The 26,781-nt window shown below is 42.3% G+C and overlaps 1 protein-coding gene across 5 annotated transcripts; it reads right to left on the minus strand.

The window, feature by feature from the left end:
* Window positions 1-1,240: 1,240 nt before the first annotated feature.
* NEIL1 (nei like DNA glycosylase 1) lies at window positions 1,241-19,669 on the minus strand. 5 transcript variants are annotated; one of them, XM_075855173.1, is made up of 10 exons: window positions 19,559-19,669; window positions 13,698-14,121; window positions 11,867-11,986; window positions 11,704-11,767; window positions 10,586-10,685; window positions 10,363-10,487; window positions 10,201-10,228; window positions 5,923-5,978; window positions 2,014-2,422; window positions 1,241-1,497 (listed from the first exon to the last, which is right to left on the minus strand). In XM_075855173.1, the coding sequence occupies exons 2-10, from the start codon at window positions 14,117-14,119 to the stop codon at window positions 1,469-1,471; spliced, it is 1,353 nt and encodes a 450-aa protein (XP_075711288.1). In that variant the 5' UTR covers window positions 14,120-14,121; window positions 19,559-19,669; the 3' UTR covers window positions 1,241-1,468. The 5 variants fall into 5 exon arrangements, with proteins under 5 accessions (XP_075711288.1, XP_075711290.1, XP_075711286.1 ...); XM_075855175.1 differs by lacking the exon at window positions 19,559-19,669 and adding an exon at window positions 19,333-19,426; XM_075855171.1 differs by lacking the exon at window positions 19,559-19,669 and adding an exon at window positions 14,718-14,788.
* Window positions 19,670-26,781: the final 7,112 nt, after the last annotated feature.

Genomic DNA, 26,781 nt, shown 5'->3' on the forward strand with positions numbered 1-26,781 from the left:
ATGCATTGTAGTTTTCTTGGGGTGCATGCGGCTTTTTGATCAGTTTTTATTCTATTTTTAGGTGGTGTGGTGACTAATAAACAGCAATTCTACTATTGTTTTTTTATTCTTTTTTTTTACTGCGTGCACCGTGCGCTATAAATGACATATTCAATTTATTCTGCGGGGCGATACGATTACGGCGATACCAGAGGTTTATAGTTTTTTTTTATGTCTTATGGCATTTGCACAATAAAATACGTTTTGTAAACAATCATTCACTTTTTGTGTTATCATATTCTAAGAGCCATAACGTTTTTTATTTTTCAATCAATAAAGCCGTGCAAGGACTTATTTTTTGCGTAACGAACTGTAGTTTCGATCAGTACCATTTTTCGGTACATGCGACTTTTTGATCTCTTTTTATTCCATTTTTTGGGAGGTGAAGTGACCAAACAGTTGTGATTGTGGTTCGGTTTATTATTTTCCTTTACGGCGTTCACCGTGCAGCATAAATAACGACATAATTTTGTAGTTCAGGCCGTTACGGACGCGGCGATACCAATTATGTATAGTTTATATATTTTTATTAATAATAAATGACTGATAAGGGAAAAAGGGGGATTTTTACTTTTAATACTTTTATTTTCTTATTTTTACACAACTTTTTTACTTTGTCCCACTAGGGGACTTGAGGGCAGGAGGCCCTGATCGCAATTCTAATACACTGCACTACATGCGTAGTGCAGTGTATTAGAACTGTCAGCTACTCACTGACAGCAAGCATAGTGGGTCCTGACGTTGTCAGGACCCACTAGGCTTCCGTCTATGGCATAGCCGGACGCCATTGTTTGGTGTCCGGTTGCCATAGTCACCATCGCCGGCCGCTATCGCGTAGCAGGCCGGCGATGGCAGCTTAACCCCTAAAAAGCCGCGATCTCTATAGAACGCGGCTTTTAAGGGGTTAATCAGCGGGGACACAGCGATCGGTCCCCGCTGTAGGAGCTGTGACAGCTGCTGAACAAGACAGCAGCGTCACAGCTCCTGTATGTGTCGGGAGGACGGCCAAAACGGCCGTTACTCCCGAGACGTACTATTACGTCATGGAGCGCGAACGATACAGCTGCCATGACGTAATAGTACATCCAGGAGCGGGAAGGGGTTAATTATCACTTTAAATTTATTTTTAGCGCGCAAATAAAAATACGAACAAAATGCTACATCGTTGAATAGTATAAAACATTTAAACTGTAGTTTATTTTATTACAAATTTTAATATGTAGGCATTTTTCAGTTATAAAATACATTCCAATATAAAACATTTGGTATTCTGACAGAAGACATAACATTTAAAAAAACAAAAAACACAATAACTTTTTTTTTCCCTGAAGGACAAAGCTGGTTAAAAACTAGAAGAGAATTCCTCAGACAAAAGACATAAAATACGCGAACAGCAGGGTTCTCGCTCAAACAGGCTTGTAGTAGGTGTTCATGACTTGCTCTTTGCAATATGCAATGCTGGGGATGCAAAGAATACATAGAAAGTTAGGTCTATGGCGTAATTTAAAATTTTTCACATTTTGCATCTACAATATGTTAGTACTTCGTATAAAACTTTATAAATCATCATCACCATAGCGTCTCAATTACAGACAGTAGTAAAACGAGGCCTACAGCTTACTGATCGGAAGGGCGGCGGCCAAAAATGCAACCCCACCAACCCTCCTTCCTTTTTCTATTATCATATTTCACCTGTTGCCAGCAGGAACTATTCTGTTAATATATTAGGAAATTTGCTACCAGTTTTAGGGATTCGGCCTATAAAATGGTATGGAAAGCCAACATAGGACGACTTGAAGCTACAGTTCAATATGTTTAAGATGTAGCTTATATGCGGTTGGCTCTGGTTAAAAGCGCATTATGGAGCACTAAGTAAATATTTCTAATAATTTGAACAAATCCATTTACTTCAGTGGACACATGGTCATGCTCCCCTAACTTTTAGTAAAAAATAACCCGTATTGCATTACTCACCAGAGTTTCTTGTGCTAGGTTTCAATTTTGGAGAGTTTTGTGGCCGATTGACCACATCAGACCTCAGCCGCCTTGACCTGAGTTTAGGCGCAAGAGCATCTTCTGACTGCGGATTTGTAGCTTTTCCTCTTTTTGATGGAGTCTTTGGCGTTGGGCCTCTATTAGATAGTCGCCTACTGACCTTCCCTTTAGAGTCATCTACGGCTTTCTTTCCTCTCTGCGACACCTTTCCCCGCTCTCCTTTATTTGGCATTTCAGCGTCTTCAGTCGAATTTTCAGCTATCTTTGCCCTTTTTCCTTTTACAGCAGTTTCCACTCCTGGTTCAATTTTCACCTCATCCTTGCATTCTTTCTTCACAGCTGTGGATTTGTCCCTCATCGCTTTCCTTTTAGTTGCATGAGTTTCAACCTAAGAGTACAAATAATCATTTCTAATTAGCGGTCTCATCTTCTCAAATGTCAGACATATTTTAGACGTTCACATCAGCGGAGTTTACGATCTCACACCACCAGCGATTTTCAGAACAAACGGGCTTAGATGCTTTATAAAAGCACCTGAAAACTTCTCACAACTGTAATAGATTGTTGCGTCAGACTTCTAAGATGAGCATCATTGACTTGAAGGTCATAGTGTCAGATTTCCAGTAATAAAAAAAAAAATCTCAGAGGTTCCAAAATGGTTTGGGCATTCTATAGTTTTGAGAATTGTGGCAGTCTGAGATCCCAAAGCAACATGATCTTTTGACATGTCAGTAATTAAAGGGCAAATCCTTTTCAAAAGTGAACTACTAAGGCCGGATTCAGACGAACGTGAGAGTTTTGCGCGCGGCAGCTCCGTGTGTCCTGTTCATATGGCTGCGCGGCTGCGTGCTATTCGCGTAGCCGCCATCTTTATGACACTCAGTTTGGTTGTTTGTAAACAGAAAAGCATGTGGTGCTTTTCTGTTTACATTCATTCTTTTACTGTTGTTGCGCGAATAACGTGCGTCCCACGGAAGGGCTTCCGTGGGGTGCGCGTGATTTTCACGCACCCATTGACTTCAATGGGTGCGTGATGCGCGAAAAACGCCTAAATATAGAACATGTCGTGAGTTTTACGCAGCGGACTAACGCTGCGCAAAACTCACGGACTGTCTGCACTGCCCCCATAGACTTGTATAGGCCCGTGCGACCCGCGTGAAAACCACACGGGTTGCACGGACGCAAATCACGTTCGTCTGAATCCGCCCTAAGAGGAATATCATTGTTTTACCTGTAGTGCCCAAGCCTGAAACAAATAATCAATAGTGCGCACCCAACCATCGGCAATAAAGAGGGCAAAATAACACCACCTCTCCAACCAAATATTACCATAAAGACACTATTCTATCTTTTGGTCTATTAAAGTATTAGTTGCTTAATGAGAGTCAAAGAAGATCAAGACTCTTAAAGGATACAAAGTGGCGCATATATCAGGTCACTGATGAATAGTGGATTAAATAAAATGTAATTTAATAAATATGCAATAAAAAACTAGTGGCACTCGAGATGAATTGTGACGGATATGCAATCACTCATAGCTTAGGCTATGCTCACATCTGCGTCAGGGCTCCGTTCCGACTGAGCTTTCCGTCAGAATGGAGCCCTGACTGACACAAACCGAAACCATGATTTCAATGGTGACGGATGCAGTGCCAATGGTTACCCTTTGTCTCAGTTGTGCAAGGGTTCAGAGGGTTTGACAGAATACCGTAGTAGACTACACTATTCATTCCGTCAAAACTACAGAACCCTTAAACAAAGAAGCCTTACATGTCATGCCTATCACGGATTCCCTACATTGGGATAGGTGATGATGAGCAGATATACTAGGGTACAGAAGAGTGTAGATCAAGCCCACGGAGCGAATTAGATCCCCAAACAAAAAAAAACAAACAAAGCGATGGACTGAAACACTATCTCTGCACTGTATCCTTACTCTCTGCTAGTCTGGATTGTTTACACAATGTTAATAAATATGCTCTCTCTCATACCAAAAACATTGTGCTAGATTTGGAAGTTATTGAGCGCTGTATAATTTTGGCAACACAAAAATCCTCATATCGAGTAGCATAAGTGTAGACAACATGCAAAGGTACAGCGGAATGTGAATTACACCATAGGAAGAGCTACCGCCCTTACTCTAAAGCAACTGGTACACTCAACGATATACAGTTTCCCTAGACTCAGCTAATTACATTGTATGCACAATGGTAAATAATTTGTGGGCATTCATCCGCTACGCGTTTCCCCTTCCCTTTGCTTGAGAGGGATCATCAGGAGTATTCAATGCAACGATGGAATATATTAAAACAGTAAAAACTGTTGTTTGACTGCTGGATGGAGAAGATAAGTCTAGACTCCACCCCCCCCCCCCCCCCGCGTCATCAGGCCTCTGATAGGCCTGATGAGCATATGGGCGTGCACGATGAGGACGTGGCGGGGAGTTGTGTCTAACTATAGCAGCGAGACGCTGCTTCGGCAGGAACATTCTTCCACAACAAAGACAGTACAGGCAATTTACTGCAGTGGACTAAAGGAAGCTCCACGTAGGCATCATGCAATCGAGTAGGTATTTTGAATAGCACCTAACACTTCTCTCGTCGCATACACATACCACACCCAAGGCTCCATGCACACAACCGTAAAAATCGCCTGTAATTTCGGTCCGTAATTAAGGGCCCATTCATTTCTACGGCCGACTGACAAATTCCCATATGTCTATGGGAGGGTGTCCGAGCCGTAGAAACCTGCCGAAAAAAATAGGACGTCATAGGTTCATTTTATGGACCGCGCTCCTATACTTTATAATGGGAGCACGGCTCGTAAAAACGGCCTGCTCTCCGTGGCCGGCCGTGCCCATAATTACCGGCACGGTCGTGTGAATGAAACCTAAGGGGTTTAGAAAGATGCCGGCACCAGTAGAGATTAATAAATCGTGACCCATTAGTCACAGGCTAGTGAGTATAAGGCAGGCTAGTTAGAACGCCAGCTATTTCAATAGCGTCTATATCTAGCACAATATTTTTGGTGCGAGGAAGAATATTTATTAACATTGTGTAAACAATCCAGACTAGCTGAGTGTAAGGATACAGTGCATCGATACAATGTTTCAGTTCTTCGATCTATAAGGGATCTACGCTCTTCTGTACCCTAGTATATCTGCTCATCATCACATATCCCAATGTAGGGAATCCGTGATAGGCATGACATGTCTATAAGTGATAGACTATCAGTCACAATTCATCTTGAGTGCCATTGCATATTTATTAAAAGTTACATTTTATTTAATCCCCTATTACTTTAGTGACATTCTACTTTCTAAGTGGACAACATTTAAACATTTTCAGTGATACCCATTTTGTATCCTTTACCGACTATAGGAACATGGGGAGATATTCTGTCCACCCATCTTTAAACTCTACAAATCTCTCTGCTACATATAGAAAGTTGCACATATGGAGAGATTAATCAAGACTAATGCAAAGTAGAAGGAGATGTAATGGATTGTTTTTTATCATTTATTTTTTATGGCGATTTGTAGTTTACAGTTAGATTGTAGCGTTTTAAGGATTTGTACCCAGACCAAGGTGCACGTTAACCATTAGAATGACATTTTTTGAATCCAGTACTTGTTTCTAGCAATGTAATATGGAGTTTCCAAAGACCAGAGATAACTAATAAGGAAATTCCAGTTAGAGCAGCACAATTTGTGTTAACATCTTATTATTTTGCTATTTTTCTGAAGTTTGCTATCCCTTTCTATGACTGTATGATAAATCTGAATATTTGATAATCTGGTATTCATCAGGTCTCATTGATGCTGGATTGAAGGAATTTCACTATAAAATACAATTGCAGTTAAACGTGCCATGTTTGATGAAACATTACCTTGATTGGTTTGGCAGTCATAGCCATAGAGCGGTGTTGTATTTGCGCTTTTCTCCCTAGAATATAGTTGGTTGGTATTTTAATAAAGTCCAGAAGATTCACACAAAGGAAAATCAGATGCACATTTATTTTTATTTTTTTTACAGTAAATAAACTTGATTAAATATATTTCCCAAGACATGAAATATACACATTTGGTATCGTAACTACCGTAATAAAAAAAATGTATGGCATAATTTATGATTTGTATGCTGAAAAAAACAATACTGCAGCAAAACATTCCGATATTTTTGCCAAATTAAAAATTTATATAAATTAAACGATCATGTATGTGTAGCGAAAAAAAAAAAAAAAAGCCATACGTCTCATACAGCTACAGTGAAGGAAATAAGTAAGTATTTGATCCCTTGCTGGTTTTGTAAGTTTGCCCACTGTCAAAGACATGAACAGTCTAGAATTTTTAGGCTAGGTTAATTTTACCAGTGAGAGATAGATTATATAAAAATAAAATCACATAGTCAAAATTATATATATATTTATTTGCATTGTGCACAGAGAAATAAGTATTTGATCCCCTACCAACCATTAAGGGTATGTTCACACGGCCTATTTACGGACGTAATTCGGGAGTTTTTGCCCCGAATTACGTCTGAAAATAGCGCCTCAATAGCGCTGACAAACATCTGCCCATTGAAAGCAATGGGCAGACGTTTGTCTGTTCACACGAGGCGTATATTTACGCGCCGCTGTCAAATGACGGCGCGTAAATAGACGCCCGCGTCAAAGAAGTGACCTGTCACTTCTTTGGCCGTAATTAGAGCCGTTATTCATTGACTCCAATGAATAGCAGCGCTAATTACGGCCGTAATTGACGCGCCGTTCAAGCGCCTGCACATGCCGGTACGGCTGAAATTACGGGGATGTTTTCAGGCTGAAACATCCCCGTAATTTCAGCCGTTACGGACCCCCGCCGTGTGAACATACCCTAAGAGTTCAGCCTCCTCCAGACCAGTTACACGCTCCAAATCAACTTGGTGCCTGCATTAAAGACAGCTGTCTTAAATGGTCACCTGTATAAAAGACTCCTGTCCACAGACTCAATTAATCAGTCTGACTCTAACCTCTACAACATGGGCAAGACCAAAGAGCTTTCTAAGGATGTCAGGGACAAGATCATAGACCTGCACAAGGCTGGAATGGGCTACAAAACCATAAGTAAGACGCTGGGTGAGAAGGAGACAACTGTTGGTGCAATAGTAAGAAAATGGAAGACATTCAAAATTACTGTCAATCGACATAGATCTGGGGCTCCATGCAAAATCTCACCTCGTGGGGTATCCTTGATCCTGAGGAAAGTGAGAGCTCAGCCGAAAACTACACGGGGGGAACTTGTTAATGATCTCAAGGCAGCTGGGACCACAGTCACCAAGAAAACCATTGGTAACACATTACGCCGTAATGGATTAAAATCCTGCGGTGCCCGCAAGGTCCCCCTGCTCAAGAAGGCACATGTACAGGCCCGTCTGAAGTTAGCAAATGAACATCTGGATGATTCTGAGAGTGATTGGGAGAAGGTGCTGTGGTCAGATGAGACTAAAATTGAGCTCTTTGGCATTAACTCAACTCGCCGTGTTTGGAGGAAGAGAAATGCTGCCTATGACCCAAAGAACACCGTCCCCACTTTCAAGCATGGGAGGTGGAAACATTATGTTTTGGGGATGTTTCTCTGCTAAGGGCCCAGGACTACTTCACCGCATCAATGGGAGAATGGATGGAGCCATGTACTGTCAAATACTGAGTGACAACCTCCTTCCCTCCACCAGGACATTAAAAATGGCTCGTGGCTGGGTCTTCCAGCACGACAATGACCCGAAAACATACGGCCAAGGCAACAAAGGAGTGGCTCAAAAAGAAGCACATTAAGGTCATGGAGTGGCCTAGCCAGTCTCCAGATCTTAATCCCATCGAAAATTTATGGGAGGGAGCTGTAGATCCGAGTTGCCAAGCGACAGCCTCGAAATCTTAATGATTTACAGATGATCTGCAAAGACGAGTGGGCCAAAATTCCATCTAACATGTGTGAAAACCTCATCATCAACTACAAAAAACGTCTGACTGCTGTGCTTGCCAACAAGGGTTTTGCCACCAAGTATTAAGTTTTGTTTGCCAAAGGGATCAAATACTTTTTTCTCTGTGCAAAATGCAAATAAATCTATATAATTTTGACAATGTGATTTTCTGTTTTTTTTTTTAATGTAATCTCTCTCTCACTGGTAAAATTAACCTAGCCTAAAAATTCTAGACTGTTCATGTCTTTGACAGTGGGCAAACTTACAAAATCAGCAAGGGATCAAATACTTACTTATTTCCTTCACTGTATGTTGAAAAAAAATAAAAAAATTGTTCCTCAAAGCCTGGTCCTTAAAAGGGCTAATATGAATTATATTATTGAATGAGAATGGGTGTTATTTGCTCATTATTTTGTAGGCGTATAAGTCGTCTCCGGTGCAAAACAATTCTGCAGGACTGGATATCACCAAACGTTCCCTCATTATGCATTTTCCTCACCAAACTTTCCTACATTTTTCATATAGACTGGGTATATACAGAACGTAAAAGTAAAAACTATCTTTCTACTATGAGAATCCTCTATCAATACTTCACAACAAAATTTTGAAAAGGCTTTCAATATACCACTTGGTATCTGGACTGTCAACTTCACCAACACATATAGATTTTATCTAAGAGACAGAGCGCTTTATATTTAAAAAAGCACTCTGGCAAAACATATTTTTTGCACAAATCATGCTAACTCACCAGCAATATTCTAGCATTGTCATTTGTTTCTTCCCCCGCTATACATTTTGAACCCTTTCATTATGGGCAGCTGTGTCATGTGATCTCAGTCTGACCACCACAATAACCCATGCTCTCATGTGTAGATAAGGGGTCACTCTCCCCTGTGTGGCTGACTTTCTGTGAGCTACAGGATTAAATCACCACTCAAATCTCTCCTGACAGTTTTGAGACCCACTACCCTCCTTGTTCCCCTGTATGCCACCCCATGCATTTAGTGCTACTGAAGAGATGATTTCTTCCCTAAGGGAGCAAGAGTGCAGTGATTAGATGTAGAGTTATAAAACTCCTGACTCACACGGTCTATAACTATCTGTGAGTGTTGTGTGCAGAGTCCAGTTTATTTCTATGAGATGCTGCTCCTCACTGCCTCCTGTGTTAAAACAGACAAGCAGGAGACAGACTAAACTGCATCACATAGGATATACTGAGACTCTGCAGTATTAGGAGACAGACGTTCTATGTCACTGCTCTTTTATTTGATGCACTTAAGATAGGACTAGGAGCATAGAAAGTGCAGTGTGATGAGACCCTCCCCCTCTGCAAAGCCAGAAGCATCATGAGAAATGTAGTCTGCATTAGGGGAGCCATATTAGAGGGGAAAAAGGAAACCAAGATGGAAGACCAGCCATAAACAGCACATTAACTAGAACAGGGATACACAAGAGCCGGTACATTGTTCTATAATAAATGGCCCATACTGTACTATATACGCAATAAAAAAAAAATGCTGCAGTGCCTTTTTAACACTGTAGCTTGAATGACACTAAGTTTGCATACAGGACCAAGATTCGCATATCTCCAACTACCCCTCTCACGGAGCTAGAATGAAACATGCATATTTAACATCACTATCAATTACCATTTCTGTCTGGCGACTGAAGAAGATCTTCAAAAATGACTACCGTGATCCAACTCTTGGACTACTACTAATTCCTACGTCCAAAGCTCCATCCTGTTCTCACGTTCCCCCGCCCTCAAACAGGTTATGGTTTCTTTTTTAAAAAGTTAGATAATTCAATAAAAGCATTTTGTGCAAATGTATAATGTATGTTGTCTGATCTTGCAGTCTTATGTGCTACACCGTTCCATCTGCCCCTTCTTCTTGCTAACCTGCAGACAGTAAAATAGGTACCGGTGGAATGGAGTAATATACGACTGCAGGATCAGACTTCATTTGTAGTCCGTTACCATGGAGACACAAATCCTATCATTTGTGCATACAATTTATACGCAGGGCTATTTGATGGATTCTTATTGAAAAAAGGAATAGTTGCACATGTGCACTTAGTCTTTAAAAAGATTTTGGTGTCAATCCCACTATAGTTAAACATCTTTTTTTTTTTTTTTTTCTATGAGAACTGAACAGATGGAGTAATGAGAAAAGCAAATGACAGAAGAAAACGGTATGGAGAAAGTTACCTTTTGGAGCAAGGGGACCTGGTTCTCCCTGCAAAACAACATCAGAAAACTTGACTATCAGAACTCAAAGTTAGCAACCTCAACCCATAAACTTCCCCTACTAGACAATTTTTTGCAGCACAAATTGACCAACATGTCCCACCCCACACATCTTGTACCCACCTGGAACCAGATTGTCCTCCCATTGCGGTCTTTCAGAGTTTTCATTCCTGGAACATAGTAACATTGCAGCCATTGTTCAAAGGCAGTGAAGTCCCCTGAAGATCCCGGGTCATAGCCTTTACCCCCTAAGGAAAATAGCAAGAAGATAGGACACTTAATTCCATCTTACATTTCACATGTTTTGGTTCGGAACTTTGTTAAAGAAATAGCAATTTACTCCTACCCAATTTAATAACCTCCATAGGTACCAAACAGCAAAGTTGTAGGAAGTCTGGATTTTCCTTCTTGATTTTGATTTTCTTACTTAGAGAGATGTCTCCATCCTGTAATGGGATAGACCAGTCAACATCTATCCTCACAGCAAAACAAAATCCAGTCACACGATTTACAGCACATGAAGATGTATTTATATTTTCTGGCCTAAAAGTAAAACATTTTCATTTCTCTCATGATTCCTAGTGGTGACTATACTGGATCCACATGTAAACAAGAATTCTATACATTTACCTAAGCATTCATGTTAGAATAGAAGACCATAATAAATGTCACATGAATTATCTGTGGTGGACATGGTGAGGTTATGGGGGAAGTCACCCCATGGAGCACCTCGACGCTCGTTTCACAACCTTCGTCTACCACAGGTAATTCATGTAACATTTATTATGGTCTGCTACTCGAAGGCTTTATTCTAGATATATAGCCTAGTTTTTGGTATACATCAAGTTACAAATGACTTAGGCTTCGTTCATATCTGCGTAATTTTTTTTGGGCGGAATAGGACAGTGGACTACGCTATTGATACTGCCAAAAAAAATGGAAACCGAACGGGGACAAACCGAAACCATTTGGAATGGAAGCATTACCATTGAAATCAATGGTAGTGCAAACGGAAAGCTATGGCTTCAGTTTATGGGTTCCCCTGACGGAAAGGTCTGACGGAACCCATGAACGGAAGTCTGACGCAGATATGAACAAAGTACTATTGACATGTTGTGATGGGTTGATCCCCCCCAGGGCGATTTTTATGTTTGCATCTGGTTTGCTTTTGGGGGTAAACTAACTTTTTCTCTAATTTTATTTAGAAAAAGTTACTCTTTATTAATGTGTAAGACATGGTCTTTGGTATTTAATACTGGTAAGCCTGGATAATGTAGGTTTAGTACGGTGCCCAGAATCGAACTGCATATTCCAGAGGAGGCCGCAATAATGCTTTAGAAAGTTATTCCGTCAATAATACAATATCAATATTAACAGTTATAGCAGGAGAACAGAGCGGCGACTGCAATTCAACTGGTTAAAAATCCAAACATACTGCTATACCAGATTCCGAATGTCTCTGACCTGACTCTGATCCTTCACACTTTCCAAGACCGCACGCGCTGGCATGAATGGAGGAATCTTCAATCTGGCAAGAAAGAATATGGAACTTAGTTTTAGGAACACCCACGAATAGGAAAAGTGAAAAACAAGTAAAGCTACTAATGTCAATCTCCAATATACAGACCGAAACAAGATCTCTGCTCGTAAGTAGTTGCCAATGCCATTGAAGTATTTCTGGTTCAGCATAACGTCACAGATAGGTTTATCAAATGCTTTATCAGACAAGTGATTTAAAACATTCTCCCTATAGAGAAATAAGGAAACGTCAGATAAGATTGCTAAATAATAGGAGACATAAAAGAAAAAAAAGCCTATAGGATGTGTGTTCTTTTTTTTCATGCCAGAACACATGGGATATGACGGTCCCCTGCTTGGTTCTCGATAAAGAACCTTACTATGAAACGGTCTACACAGACAACATGACGCTGTGAATAGGGTTGGACAATAAATCGAAAAATAACCAAAATTTAACGCAATTAATACACATCATCTTGCGCATTTGGGTTTCTTCAATTTTTTTCCTGGTTTCAACTGTTTCTGCGTCCTCAGCACGCAGATACAGCTGAATCCAACGGTAGAGCAGGGAGCTGTATGGTCCCTGCTCTACAATTCACTATGTATTGCCGGACGCTCACGGCTCGGCACAGACAGGCACGAGGCAGTGATGTCATCACGCCTGTCTGTGCCGAGCCACACAGACCGGAGGAGCAGAGAGATCTCCTCCACTCGATGTTGGAACGGGGTTAGGGGAGTATGTATTTTATTAGGCACTATTGGGTGCTGTGTGGGGGCAGCTATGGGGGCATTATACAGTGTGAGGGCAGTTATGTGGGACTTTATACTGTATGGAGGCAGTTATGCTGTATTATACAGTGTGACTGGCAGCTATAGGGGGCATTATTCATCGTGGAGGGCAGTGTCAGAGGATATATTATATACAGAAGTTTACAACAAGATCAAGGGATAAATATTAATTCAATAGCATAGCATGCAAAGATGGGTGTGGCCTAAATAATCCCTCATTAACCCTAATCCAGGTTTCATGTTCAATTAATCGTAATTTTGATCATAATCGCCCAGTCCTAGCTGTGAATGGCTTTTTAATGAAAAGACTACGCAGTGGTAAAACCCAAAAATATTATCCAGCTCCTCCTTGTGTAAAATCCATTACTTTATTGGCAACTCATTTAAAACAGAGGAGATAAGTCTAAGGAGGTGCTGGATAATATTCTTTACCACTGCGGATTACCCCTGGAAGCCCACAAGTTTTCTTCCATACACCCCAAAAACTGAAGGACTACAAAAAAAAACAAAAAAACACATGGATTGTGAGGTGAGCCCACCTACATTATTTTCTTAGAAAAGACTACCTACAGATGGTTGAGGAGAGGTGGCAGGAATATTCAACATACGGGTATACAAAACTAGGTCTATCCATTGGGATGAGCTCTTTTTTTTTTCCTACCCAGAGCGCTCATCGGGAAGGCGGTATATAGAACAGATGTTTACCACAATGTGAACAATTATTCCCACAAAAAACTATTTGTATTGTCGGAAATATTGTCTCTGAAAATATGTGATCAATTACCCTTTATAACATATACTAACTCACAAGCAAGAACAAATGTCATTACTATTAAAGTAGTCCTCCAGGCTACTCCCTTACTGAACCTCATTTATCTCACTAGATTGCCTTATAAACAACAGCAAATATGAGCAGGCAAAGTTTCAGTGTAAGGCATAGGGGAAAGCATCAATCTCAGCCTGTTATAAGACAGGAGGTGGATTTTAGACTAACACAGATAACTTGCAGCCACTTATCATAGATATGCCCGAATTGGAATAAGTGGGGTGGGTTATCGCAGGTTAGCAGTGCCCATATGTGGTGACACAAACTGGACCGACAGTAGAACGCACTAAACAAAAAACACGACACTTCATTGTAACAAACGCACCTGAACTTTTCAGATTCCATCATCACACAAGGCCCACGTTGCGGCTGCCATGTACCGTTATATTCCCAGCTTCCGAAGCGACGTGGGTCTACAAAGCATAGAACTTGCCGGGGAACATCCATAGTGTAGAAGCGCAGGTGAGCGTGCTTTGGGACTTCATCCTCTGGGGTGAACTTGAAACTTCCAGACATACCAAATCTGATGACAACACAGGCCACTTCACCTGCAGCGGCCACAGGCGTGAGGATCAGCTTCACCTCTTTTCCCCGAGACACTGCACTAATGGTGTACGCCGGACAGCTGAACGGCACCTCTGGATTTTTGCTTACTGCCGATTTCTCCACTTTACCCCCAAAGCACAATCCATTGCATACTTTGTTAACATAGAGACTGGCCAGGTGAAGCTCTGGACCTTCAGGCATGTCTAAAATGTAAAAAAAACAAAAAACAGTTAGGCTCGGTTCACACTGCTTTTTCCCTGTACGTTTGATTTATCTGTCTGAAAGTTCATACTTGAAACGTGCCTATAGGGAACCATTCTACTGACAGAGCTCAAAAGAGCATAGCATACAGTATTCGACTTCTGTGTAGAATAGCAGTGACGACTACGCTATTCTATCCAGAGGCATCATAGATTTCATAAAAGCCTATGGCGATGGATGCCACTGTATAGCTTCCATCACAGGCCTCCGTTAAACATATACGTTGGGGAAGCGCCAGTGATGTAACTGTCCATATATGAACAGTTATCAGTTGAGCATCCCCTGCCCGCACGCTCTCTGGGATCATGGCTTTTGTCCAAGCCCCCCTCCCCCACACAATCACCAGGCAACAGCTCTAATCTTGTCGGGAAAGCTCTTACCATGACTGCGCAACAAAGGCCCCCTCTCAAGCAGGCTGTGGAAGCTCTTCCTCATAAACAAACTACAGCAGGCGGGTTACTCACAAATATACGTCCCAGCAGCCTGCCCGTCATCAGTAGGCCCATCACTCTACAAAGCTTCACAACAGTGCCCGTACCCAGTTCATGTCCTTCCCCTTCGTCATTGAGCAGCATGAAGAGGGCCCTCAGCTTGCCCTCCACACAGGCACTTGTGAGAGAGAGTGGACTGTGTAGGCCCATACAGTGGGATACGTCACAGTCTTCCATACGTCCAGCCGACTGCACTATTTAGGCTTTATTCAGACAAACGTAAAATACGCGCGTTGCCCGGACCTATATTAGTCTATGGGGCCGTGCAGACATGTGCGTGGTTTTTGCGCAGCGTTGCTCCGTTGCCAAAAAGGCACGACATGTCCGTTGATTCAGCGTTTTCAACGCATCACACACCCATTGAAGTCAATGGGTGCGTGAAAACAACGCAGGGCACACGGAAGCACCTCCGTACGCACAGCGTTTTTCACGCAACACTTGTTAAGTCTATGTAAATGAGTTGCACAGACTAGACAAAACAACTACAAACCAGGAAGTGGCTTTTCACTTTCTGAGCACATGCGCACAGTTTAAACTGACATCTGCAGCAATAGTAGTTTTTTAACCTGTAAAACCACCCAAAAACAACAAACACGGGCCAAAGTGTGAGGTAACGTGAAATCTTGATGCGAACATGTGCTCACAGCAAGCAGGTGTTGGAGAAGGTGTCTTTTTGTAGGCTGCCCTCTCCATTACTCCACCCTCCGTTGTTTTGACGCGCGTAAAAAACGCATGCCATACGCGCGTTAAATACGCTATCACGCTGCCCAAACGGATGCCACACGCAACTCCAACGCAACCGAAACGGCGCGTTTTTCTCGCGCGCAAAAACGCAACGTTCGTGTGAATCCAGCCTTATTCTGTCAAAAAAAACAGAACCCTTTCACAATACTAATGGTTTCCGTTTGTCACCAAAGTATCCATCACCATTGAGCTCAATGGTGATGCAAACGGAAAACATGGTTTCCGTTTGCCTTTCCGTTGAGGGGTTTCGCCGACAGAAAGCTCTGACCTCAACGGAAAGGCAACACTGATGTGAACAGGCCCTAGGGCCTCATGCACACGGCCGTGCACATAATCACGGCCTGCGATTGCCGTCACGGCTGGCTGCGGGCTGCATTTTCAGGCCGTGCTCCCATACAAAAGAATGGGAGCATGGCCCGTAAAAAACAAAAAGTAGGACATTATCCATAATTCCCGACACAGTTCTATGGCACAGACACCTATCCGTAGCGATACGGAAAGGTGTCCACGGCCAACAGAACTGGGCTGGTCCATAATTGCGGACCGTATTACTGAGATTTTTTACGGTTGTGTGCATGGGGCCTACTGCAGCACCTTGTCGACCTGGCTCATTCACCCACCTGTTTCAGCAATGCCTAGATTGATTAAGCGAGACCACAAGTAATGCGTTACCCATACTAATGTTTTACCTTCATGTGTTTAACCGCTTAATGACGAGTGGCGGATATATCCTGCACATTAAGAGGCTAGCTCCTGCATAGGGACGGATATATCCATCACTAGGATCTCATGGACACGGTCACTGTACCCACGAGATCTGCGTCAGGAGCACAGCAGTTATATATAGCCTGGCTCCTGCCACAATTGTAGAGGACTCCAATCCCGCAGTAACCCCTTAGATGCCGCGGTCAATATCGACGGTGACATCTATAGTGTCCGACAGAGGGAGGGAGCTACCTCTATCACCCCATCGGCACACTCACGACGTGCCGACGGGTAACCATTGCAGCCGAGGGCCCTAACAAAGACCCCAGGTCTGCCATCAGTAATGGAGTAAACAGAGGAATGGCCTAAAAGATTGCCTCTCAATTTTACACAGACAGGCAAATAATGCTTTGGTATACCAAGTACATCAAAGCCTTAGATCTGTGATCAGATTACATTGTGAAGTCCCCCAGTGGCACAAATAAAAACACACACAACTGCAAAGAACAGCAAAATTCCTTCTTTTATTTCACCCCCCCAAAAAAAAAAAAAAAGTTAAAGGGGTTGTCCAGGAATAAAATTCTATTTATATTTTAATTTAATTGGACATATATAAGTAACTTTCTAGTATAATGTCTATTTACAGTCTGATGACCGCACCCAGGGTAAAGGTTTTATTTCCTGTGACATACCGTGTCTTTGCTCAGCCAGCACTTCCGGCTGAGAAAGGCACGGCGCGTCATCAACTACATTTACAGGCAGTGGGCCGGCCGGATGTTTCATGAGCTCTTCAGAGCTCCGCCTCCTCTGGTCCCGCCGCCTGTAGCCCTAGTTGATGACGCCCCGCACCTCTGCTTAGCCAGAAGTGATGGCTGAGCAAAGAAATGGATCATCATCAATCATAATACACACCCCCTCCTCCTCCTGTCTCGTCGTCCACGCCTTCTCCTCCTTCACTCTTGGAGCTCTCGCACTGCCTGTAGACATGGTTGATGACGCGCCGCGCCTCTGTTCAGCCGGAAGTGCTGGCTGATCAAAGACACGGAGCGTCGTCTGTGCTAGTACTTTACTCTTTGATATAGAAGGGGGTGGCGTTGTTATTCCTCAATCTCCACGCGCCCCGATGGTTATATAAATACAGGGATGATGGGGATACAGGATCCCCATCATCCCCGAATGTGAACCCCATCATCCCGGTGTATTATCCCCAACATCCCTGTATAGAACTGCCATCATCCCGGTATAGGATTTTGGGGGTTATGAACAGGGATGTTGGGGGTTATATGCAGGGACGATGGGGTTATATCATCCCTGTGTATTACCCCATCATCGATGCATATACCATGTGATCCCTGTGTATTACCCCCCTCCCCCGCACATTCCTGTATATAACCTCCATCCCCCCCCCATGTGATTGTTAGTGGGGGTGGGTGACTTGCCCACTATCAGCCTGCAAATTAGGCTGGGTTCCCACAGTGCAGATTTTACCTGCATTTTGTGAGCCAAAACCTTTTCTCAATATATTTTTTCTGTTTAGGTTCCATTCTCGGTTTTGGCTTAAAAAAATACATGAAGTCTGCAGAAGATCTGCATTGTGGGAACCCAGCCTAGTTTGCAGGCTGATAAAGGGGGGGGGGGGAGCACACAGAGTATCCACCCTGGTCACCGTAGGAAATTCCAGCAGAAGAACCATACCAAATTGAGGTGCAGTTTTTCGGTCGGAATGTCCGTTGCGGAAATCCTGTACTGCAGCGTTTGCATCACATGGGATAAAACGTCATCTCAGGAGACCGGTCTGACGAAGAAGAACAGACGTCTCGTATAGTAATAGAAGTATAATTTTGCTTTTCCCCGAGTTGCGTTTTTTGCAGTCTGCCACAAGAATCGCAACATCTGTTATTTGTTGTGGGTTTTACCTCCCTTTGTATTCAATAGGGAAATCCGTACTGTACGGGACAGTTGTCCTGCAGCGAGGCAGGGACTCCTAGCATCGTACATAAGTATGATGCTAGGAGCCCGGCTCCCTGCACTGTGTTCGGTCCGGTACTTGCGGCCGAAATACGTCCGTCAATCACGGACGTAATTAGTGTGTGTGCACATACCCTAAGAGTTGTTCAGATCTCATCCACTTTGCTGCCACTGTATTTTGCGGCGGATTTTCTGAAATCGGTTGTGGAAATGACACAGTATTTTCGCTGTGTGGGAGCTTACCCTAAGGGTATGTGCACACGTAGTGACCAAAAACGTCTGAAAATCCAGAGCTGTTTTCAAGGGAAAACAGACCCTGCTTTTCAGACGTTTTTTGACCAACTCGCATTTTTTGCGGCGTTTTTCGCGCCATTATCGCAGCGTTTTTGACGTCCGTTTTTGGAGCTGTTTTCATTGGAGTCTATGAGAAAACAGCTCCAAAAACGTCCAAAGAAGTGTCCTGCACTTCTTTTGACGAGGCTGTATTTTTACGCGTCGTCGTTTGACAGCTGTCAAACGACGACACGTAAATGACAGGTCGTCTGCACAGTACGTCGGCAAACCCATTCAAATGAATGGGCAGATGTTTGCCGACGTATTGTAGCCTTATTTTCAGACGTAAAACGAGGCATAATACGCCTCGTTTACGTCTGAAAATAGGTCGTGTGAACCCAGCCTTAGGCCTCATGCACACGACCGTATATTTGCAGAGCCATTCTCTCTATGACCCCATGCACACGACCGTGATTTACACGGATAGGTGCAGGGGCCGCAATTGCGGACCACAAGAACGAGAGGTGGAATCCGCTGCAAAAATTCTTCCGTGTGAACAGGGCCTTATATTTGGACAGCTGCACAGTATACTGATAGATTATCCCTAATGAAGACTGAAGGCTTCTCGAGTGAAAACCACTATTTCCCATTGTAATTGTTGATTATGGAGGCAAGGGACAAACTATAATTTGCAGCTGATATATAGATAAAGTAACCATGACAGATCGGTTTCATAACAGATACCACGTACAACATTTATTTTTTGCAGGGATGAATACACACTGATCGGTTCCGGACTATCGCTGCGTGAACTTTCCAGGTGCAGCACATGTAGCAGCAGTTCACTGGCCGGGAGTCACGCCTCCTTGCGGAGGTTTTGTGAACTGCACGATGCTGTGCCGCCGGCTCAGCGCCACACTGCTATATACATACTGCCCTATACCCGCGTAGCACACTCTGACATCAGCGTACTTCCGGTGTCCCGTAGGCCGAAGGACTAGACCAGCCGGTAGCTTACGAGTAGATGCGGGGCAAGGAGCTAATGACTTTCTGCTCCGCCATCAGCTCCCTCCCACCCCAAGTCACAGTGGGCAGCTGCACTTGGCTGGGTGCTAATGCCATACTATTGAGTCCAGGGGCCGTGGGTCCCAGGCGGTCGCCCCACTCGCTCCAAGTATTACCCGTGTATAACACTAACCTGTGTGCTTTTCACGCCACTCGCTGTTGTTTCATTCCACTATCAAAACTCCTACTTATCCTCAGTTCTTATTGGTTTATTACGTTGAGGCGTGCCTACACGTCGCTGTGTATCCCGGAACTTGTAGTTTATTGATGGTATGTGTGAATGATTATGTAAGGGTACTGACAAGCAGTGACACGGTCTGGAGATGATTATATATATTCCATTGCACATTCCGTTTATGTTACGCCTCTATCCTTAAGGGTATGTGCGCACACACACTAATTACGTCCGTAATTGACGGACGTATTTCGGCCGCAAGTACCGGACCGAACACAGTGCAGGGAGCCGGGCTCCAAGCATCATACTTATGTACGATGCTAGGAGTCCCTGCCTCGCTGCAGGACAACTGTCACGTACTGAAAACATGATTACAGTACGGGAGAGTTGTCCTGCAGCGAGGCAGGGACTCCTAGCATCGTATATAAGTATGATGCTAGGAGCCCGGCTCCCTGCACTGAGTTCGGTCCGGAACTTGCGACCGAAATACGTCCGTAGATTACGGACGTAAATAGTGTGTGTGCGCACATACCCTAAAACATTGTGGTGTAGTTCGAGAACGTACATATAAAAAAGATAGCTATAGATGCCGCACAGGGAGACCGGGGTTCGATTCCCCGACGGGGAGGCTAGAGGTTTTTTTCTTATTTTTTTTTTAAAAATCATATACAAAGTAATCATAAACGATGCTAAAGTTGATTTCTTATTCGTCCAGTTTCTTATTCAAGGTGAAAGTATTTTTAATGGTTCGATGCCATGCCATGAATAAGGACACAGACGTGTCAGAAACGCGTAGGCACATTTGAACAGGACTTACTGCTATCCTTCACCTAACATTCATTCCTGTACTCTGCCACAGAACTACTCCATATAGTTCTATCATTTTTATCTTTGTTATACCAATAAAATTGGAACAGGAGTTCCTTTTTAACGCACACCCAGCGCTGGTTCTTGGTTCTGTTTTTTCTTCCTGTTGTGTACCGCTGGCCGCGCGGGAATCCGGGCGCTGTCTGCACTCAGACACAACTAAACGGTGAGCTGGAGGTCTACCTCCCCCCTCTTCCCCATTCATTAATTTTGTGTATTTTTAATGGTTCAGCAAGTAGGAAAAGCTTATTTTATTAATAAAATACAATAACCCTGGTGCCCTGAGTAGATTAAAGTTGAAGTCAGCCGAAAACAGCAATAATTGCCACAAAAATGGCCATCAAATTTAGCAACCAAGAGTGTAATTTAACCGGTTAAGGACTAGGCTGTTTTACAGCTAAATGACCAGAGAAAATGTCACAATTTTGCTATGCGCTTCTTTAGATGATTATAACTCTGCAGGTGAATAAAGTTCATCTTTGAAGGACAGCTTGGCCTTTGTTTTAGTGGCATTTGTCAGTATATATCATTTTTATTTTTTTCTCTAAAGTGGACAAAATTTGGAAAAAATGCAAGAATTTAGCAATTGCGTCAGTTTAGGCCAGCATTTTTCACACACAGAATGGACCACGGACAAAATTCATCTCCTTTCACATTCTTCCACGTCTCCCATGCATGGGGATACCAAATATGTGTGCCTTATTCACTGTGCGGGCATGTGCCAGGGCTTGGCATAAAAGGAGGCTTTTTGGCCCAGTATTTGTGCATTTGATTTTATAGCCGCATACGGTTTTCTGGGGGGCGTAATGCTGCTGAAAGATTAGAAACACCCCATAAATGACTTCATTCACACAAGTAGATCCCACAAGGTTTCCTTCAAGGGGTTTATCATATTTTTAGCAAGTCCAGTTTTCTTCTGAAAGTTTCTTGAATAAGATGGAACAAAATAAAATTAGGAATTTTTTAGCAAATGCGTCAGTTTATGCCAGCATTTTTGACACACAGTATAGACCACGGACAAAATTCATCTCCTTTCACATTCTTCCACTTCTCCTGTGCATGGGGATACCAAATATGTGGGCCTTATTATCACATAGAGATGTAGGAGGGCGGACGATAGAAGAAGCTTATTTCACAAATCGCCTTTTTTCAAAGCTGGCTTTACAAAACTCAACAGAGTATGTGCACACGATGAGAGGCTTTTACGTCTGAAAAGACAGACTGTTTTCAGGAGAAAACAGCTGTGTCGTTTCAGACGTAAATGCTCCTCCTCGTATTATGCGAGGCGTCTTTGACGCCTGTAATCTTGAGCAGCTCTTCATTGACTTCAATGAAGAACGGCTCAAATTACGTAGCAAAGAAGTGTCCTGCACTTCTTTGCCGAGGCAGTCATTTTACGTGTCGTCGTTTGACAGCCGTCAAACGACGACGCGTAAATGACAGGTCGTCGGCACAGTACGTCGGCAAACCCATTCAAATGAATGGGCAGATGTTTGCCAATGTATTGTAGCCCTATTTTCAGACGTAAAACGAGGCATAATATGCCTCGTTTACGTCTGAAAGTAGGTCGTGTAAACCCAGCCTAACACTTCCAAAATATCTGCTCTTGAAGCAGAGATCCCAAAATATTCATCTAGGGGTATAGTGAGAATTTTTTGGGGGGGTTTTCTAAAATAAGAAATTGCAGGTTTATGCAAATGGAGCTCTCCAGCAGCTGAACTTTAGAAAATATGCAAACATGACATCCACCCCCCACCCATTCCATCCCTCCCTTGGAGTAAAATCAGGGGAAAAATAAAAATGTAATGTAGGGCAAATATATTTTCAACTAATTAACTAAAATCTAATAATTCAGAACAGTGTGGTATTTTTTAAAACATGGATCAATGCACAGGCCTGGTTGCGAGGGACATGAGGGACAGAAATATCGGGAATCTTTGCAGTGCCCGTCTTTTCTGCAGACGTGGCACTTTTTCTGGGGGTTGCTTCTAGTTGGTGTTGGGGGAATCCGAGTGATGAAATGTCTTTCAGTAAGTCGCATGACATCCTCTATCACAAAATATGTAAGGATGCACACCAAGTTGACTCTGTGTTGGTGCTATATAGGTTCGGGTTTGGAAACCCACACTATAGATACATAGAATAAACCTAAAGCACTCTAAAAACACTTGGAATTAATTTTCAAAAATATTTTATTTTATTCCAAACAGTGTTTTTGGAAAAGCGATTAACGTTTCAGCCCAACCAAGGCCTTTTTCCACAATCGCTGTGGGAGAATAGAAAAAACAAGTATATAATATATACATCTTTAGGAATAACAATAATAAATACATGAGTATGATTACAGCATTTCCAAATAAGTGAAAATTATATATACATCCAAATCTGATATAAAGAAAAAGTGACCATGGACATGGCTAGTAGCATATAAACCATACATTCCTAATGTGGTCACAGGATAATGTAACATATTCCTACTGATTTAAATTAAGATCCACAATTATAGAGAAAGATTTTTTACAAAAAACAGACTATGAAAAAAATGTATGAATTTTTTTTTTCTTTGCTCCGTCTAAAATGTAGATATCTGCATGTATGCAAAAATAAATAGTAAGATATAAATCATTATATTATAGGAGCATTTAGTAACCAAAGGATCTACTGAAATGTATCGATAATAATTAGAAGAACATGGAGGTGGGGTATTGACAAAATACCCTTCGAGACCATACCATAAAGTACCGCTAATGTCGTGCACAGAACAGATTGTGAAATTTAGAGAATGGAGAAAGCAGGATATAGCAGGATATAATAAAATGTAATAGAATATTATAGAGTATTAAGCGTTGGATCCGGAGGAGACATACCTGTATGTAGTTTCTGAAGCAGAACAGTGTACAGGCGTCTACCAGTCGCTCCAAGCAGACCAGTGTGGCCGTGGTTACTGAACAGACCCAGATATAGGACGCTGATTGCTCATACCGGATATCCGGTATCTGCTAGTGTGTGGAACGCAAATTGTACATGGCGCATGCGCACTCTGACTATTGATGTTACGAGCTGAAACGCAAGCTGGGTTGGTTGCCAGGGTAAGTGTTCCTGGCGTAATCTATTCCTCCCTACTCCAAAGATCCATATTTAACATGTAGAACTATATTGTTAATCTATATTGTTAAGATGTAATGCTATGTATAATGTAGTATTAACCCCTTCCCTCTTTGGCCGCTTTTGACCTTCCTGACAGAGCCTCATTTTTAAAATCTGAGATGTTTCACTTTATGTGGTAATAACTCCGGAATGCTTTTACCTATCCAAGCGATTCTGAGATTGTTTTCTCGTGACACATTGGACTTTATGTTACTGGCAAAATTTGCCCGATACATTCAGTATTTAATTGTGAAAAACACCAAAATTTAGCGAAAAATTGCAAAAATTAGCAAGTTCATTATTTTTTTCCATAAATTCATTTTGAATCCATTTTTTTTGTACCACAGAATGTTTTACCCAAGAAATGCAACTCAATATTTATTGCCCAAGTTCTGCAGTTTTAGGAAATATCCCACATGTGGCTGTAGTGTGCTACTGGACTGAAGCACCGGCCTCAGAAGCAAAGGAGCACCTGGTGGATTTTGGGCCTCCTTTTTATTAGAATATATTTTAGGCACCATGTCAGCTTTGAACAGGTCTAGTGGAACTAACACAGTGGAAACCTCCCAAAAGTAACCCCATTTGGGAAACTACACCCCTCGAGGAATTTATCTAGGGTGTAGCAAGCATTTTGAATGGGCAGTTTTTTTGCAAAAAATTTTGGAACTAGGCCATGAAAATGAAAATCTACATTTTTTCAAATAAAATGTAGGTTTAGCTAATTTTTTTTCATTTCCAAAAGAACTAAAGTAGAAAAAGCACCACAACATTTGTACAGCAATTTCTCCCGAGTAAAACAATACCCCACATGTGGTAATAAACGGTTGTTTGGACACACGGCAGGGCTTAGAATGGAAAGAGCGCCATTTGGCTCTTGGAGCTCAAATTTAGCAGGAATGCTTTGCGGAGGCCATGTCACATTTGCAAAGCCCCCTAGGGGACAAAACAGTGGAAACCCCCAACAAGTGACCCGATTTTAGAAACTATACCCCTTGAGGAAATTATCTAGGGGTATAGTGAGCATTTTGACCCCACAGGTTTTTTGCAGAAATTTTTGCAAGTAGGCTGTGAAAATGAAAATCTACATTTTTTCAAATAAAATGTAGGTTTAGCGAATTTTTTTTCATTTCCACAAGGACTAAAGGAGAAAAAGCATCATAAAATTTGTAAAGAAATTTCTCCCGAGTAAAACAATACCCCACATGTGGTAATAAACGGCTGTTTGGACACACGGCGAGGCTGAGAAGGGAAAGAGCGCCATTTGGCTTTTGGAACTCAAATTTAGCAGGAATGGTTTGCGGAGGCCATGTCGCATTTGCAAAGCTCCTGAGGGGACAAAACAGTGGAAACCCCCAACAAGTGACCCCATTTTGGAAACTACACCCCATGAGGAAATTATCTAGGGGTACAGTGAGCAGTTTGACCCCACAGGTGTTTTACAGAACTTATTGTAAGTAGGCCGTAAAAATGAAAATCTACATTTTTTCAAAGAATTTTTTTTTCATTTCCACAAGGACTGAAGGAGAAAAAGCACCGCAACATTTGTAAAGCAACTTCTCCCGAGTAAAACAATACCCCACATGTGGTCACAAACATCTGTTTGGACAAACGGTAGGGCTCAGAATGGAAGGAGCACCATTTGGATTTTGGAATGGTTTCTGGGTGTCATGTCATATTTGCTGAGCCCCTGTAGTACTAGTACAGTGGAAACACCCCAAAAGTGACTCCATTTGGGAAACTGCACCCCCTGAGGAATCATCTAGGGGTATAGTGAAAATTTTCATCCCAAAGGTTTTTTGCTGAATTAATTAGAATTAAGCCATGAAAATGAAAAATAATATTTTTTTTTCCAACAAGATGTAGTTTTAGATCAACATTTTTCATTTTTACAAGGAATAGAGAAGAAAAAGCACCCCAACATTTGTAAAGTAATTTCTCCCGAGTACGGTAACACCTCATATGTGGTTATAATCAGCTGTTTACATATATGGGAGCATTCAGAAGAAAAGGAGCGGTATTTATCTTTTGGAGCGTAGATTTGCTGGAATGGCTTGCGGACGCCATGTTGCATTTGCAAAACCCCTGATGTACCAAACAAAAGTGACCCCGTTTTAGAAACTACACCCCTAAAGGCATTTATCAAGGGGTGTAGTGAGAATTTAGACTCCACAGGTGTTTTTCAGAAATGAATACGCAGTGGATTGTGCAAAGTGAAAATTGCAATTTCTCCACTGATCTGCCCATTCACCGCACAAGATGTTGTGCCCCTAGAGAATCTTACCCCATAAATTGTTAAGCGGGTTCTCCCGGGTATGGTAATGCCTTACTTGTGGCCATAAATTGCTGTTTGGGCACGCTGTAGAGCTAAGAAGGGAAAGACCGCCATTTTGAGCATGGATTTTGCTTTGTAATAGTTCTGTTTGGGGTTTTGCGGGTATTTCAGTTTATAATCTGGGGGCATATGTAATCTGTGCGGAGAACATCAGGGCATAATAAGAGGGTATAATAATGGGGTAAATAATACAATTCTCCATAGATGTGTGTTACGCTGTGAAGCGATCCGTTATGCACAGGCCGGTGTCACACTGATAAACGGTTTTCTTTCTTATCCCCCTTTTGTAACGCTCTGCACCTTTTGGGGACTTTTTCTCCTTCGTAGTTTGGGAAATATTACTGGGAAAGTTTTGCGCTGGTATAATACGGGCGCCCTCGCTTCCAGCGGATGTGCTGTGACCATTCCCTTTCCTAGTTCCTAAATACTAGGGCCCTGAAACTGAAGGAATGTGCCCCTCCGGCCTGCGCATTGAGATGTTTTTTCATCACCGCATTACTAGTGCCGTAACTTTTTTGTTTTTCAGTTGATTGAGCGATGTGCGGGCTTGTTTTTTGCGAGACGGGCTGTAGATTTTATTGGTACCATTTTGGAACACATACGACTTTTTGATCACTTTTTATTACATTTTTTGGTAAAGGAAATTACCAAAAATAAGCAATTCTGGAATCGTTTTTTATTGTTTTTTATATCGGCATCCACAGTGTGCCCTAAATTACATGTTAACTTTATTCTGCGGGTCGATACGATTACGGCGATACCAAATTTATAGAGTTTTTTTTTATGTATTGCAGCTTTTGCACAATAAAATCACTTTTTTTATAAAATCATTTGT

The sequence above is a fragment of the Rhinoderma darwinii genome, chromosome 3 (genome assembly GCF_050947455.1).
Source record: "Rhinoderma darwinii isolate aRhiDar2 chromosome 3, aRhiDar2.hap1, whole genome shotgun sequence".
Classification (NCBI taxonomy): domain Eukaryota; kingdom Metazoa; phylum Chordata; class Amphibia; order Anura; family Rhinodermatidae; genus Rhinoderma; species Rhinoderma darwinii.

What these genes read in the sequence shown, in the direction of transcription:
- NEIL1 (XM_075855171.1), bottom strand. Translation starts at nt 14,754, where the DNA reads ATGCTGCTCAATGACGAAGGGGAAGGACATGAACTGG. An exon ending in GTGTGAAGGATCAGAGTCAG is followed by an intron (nt 10,686 to 11,703) that starts GTCAGAGACATT and finishes ATCCCATTACAG; the next exon opens with GATGGAGACATCTCTCTAAG. An exon ending in TGACTGCCAAACCAATCAAG is followed by an intron (nt 2,423 to 5,922) that starts GTAATGTTTCAT and finishes TTGTACTCTTAG; the next exon opens with GTTGAAACTCATGCAACTAA.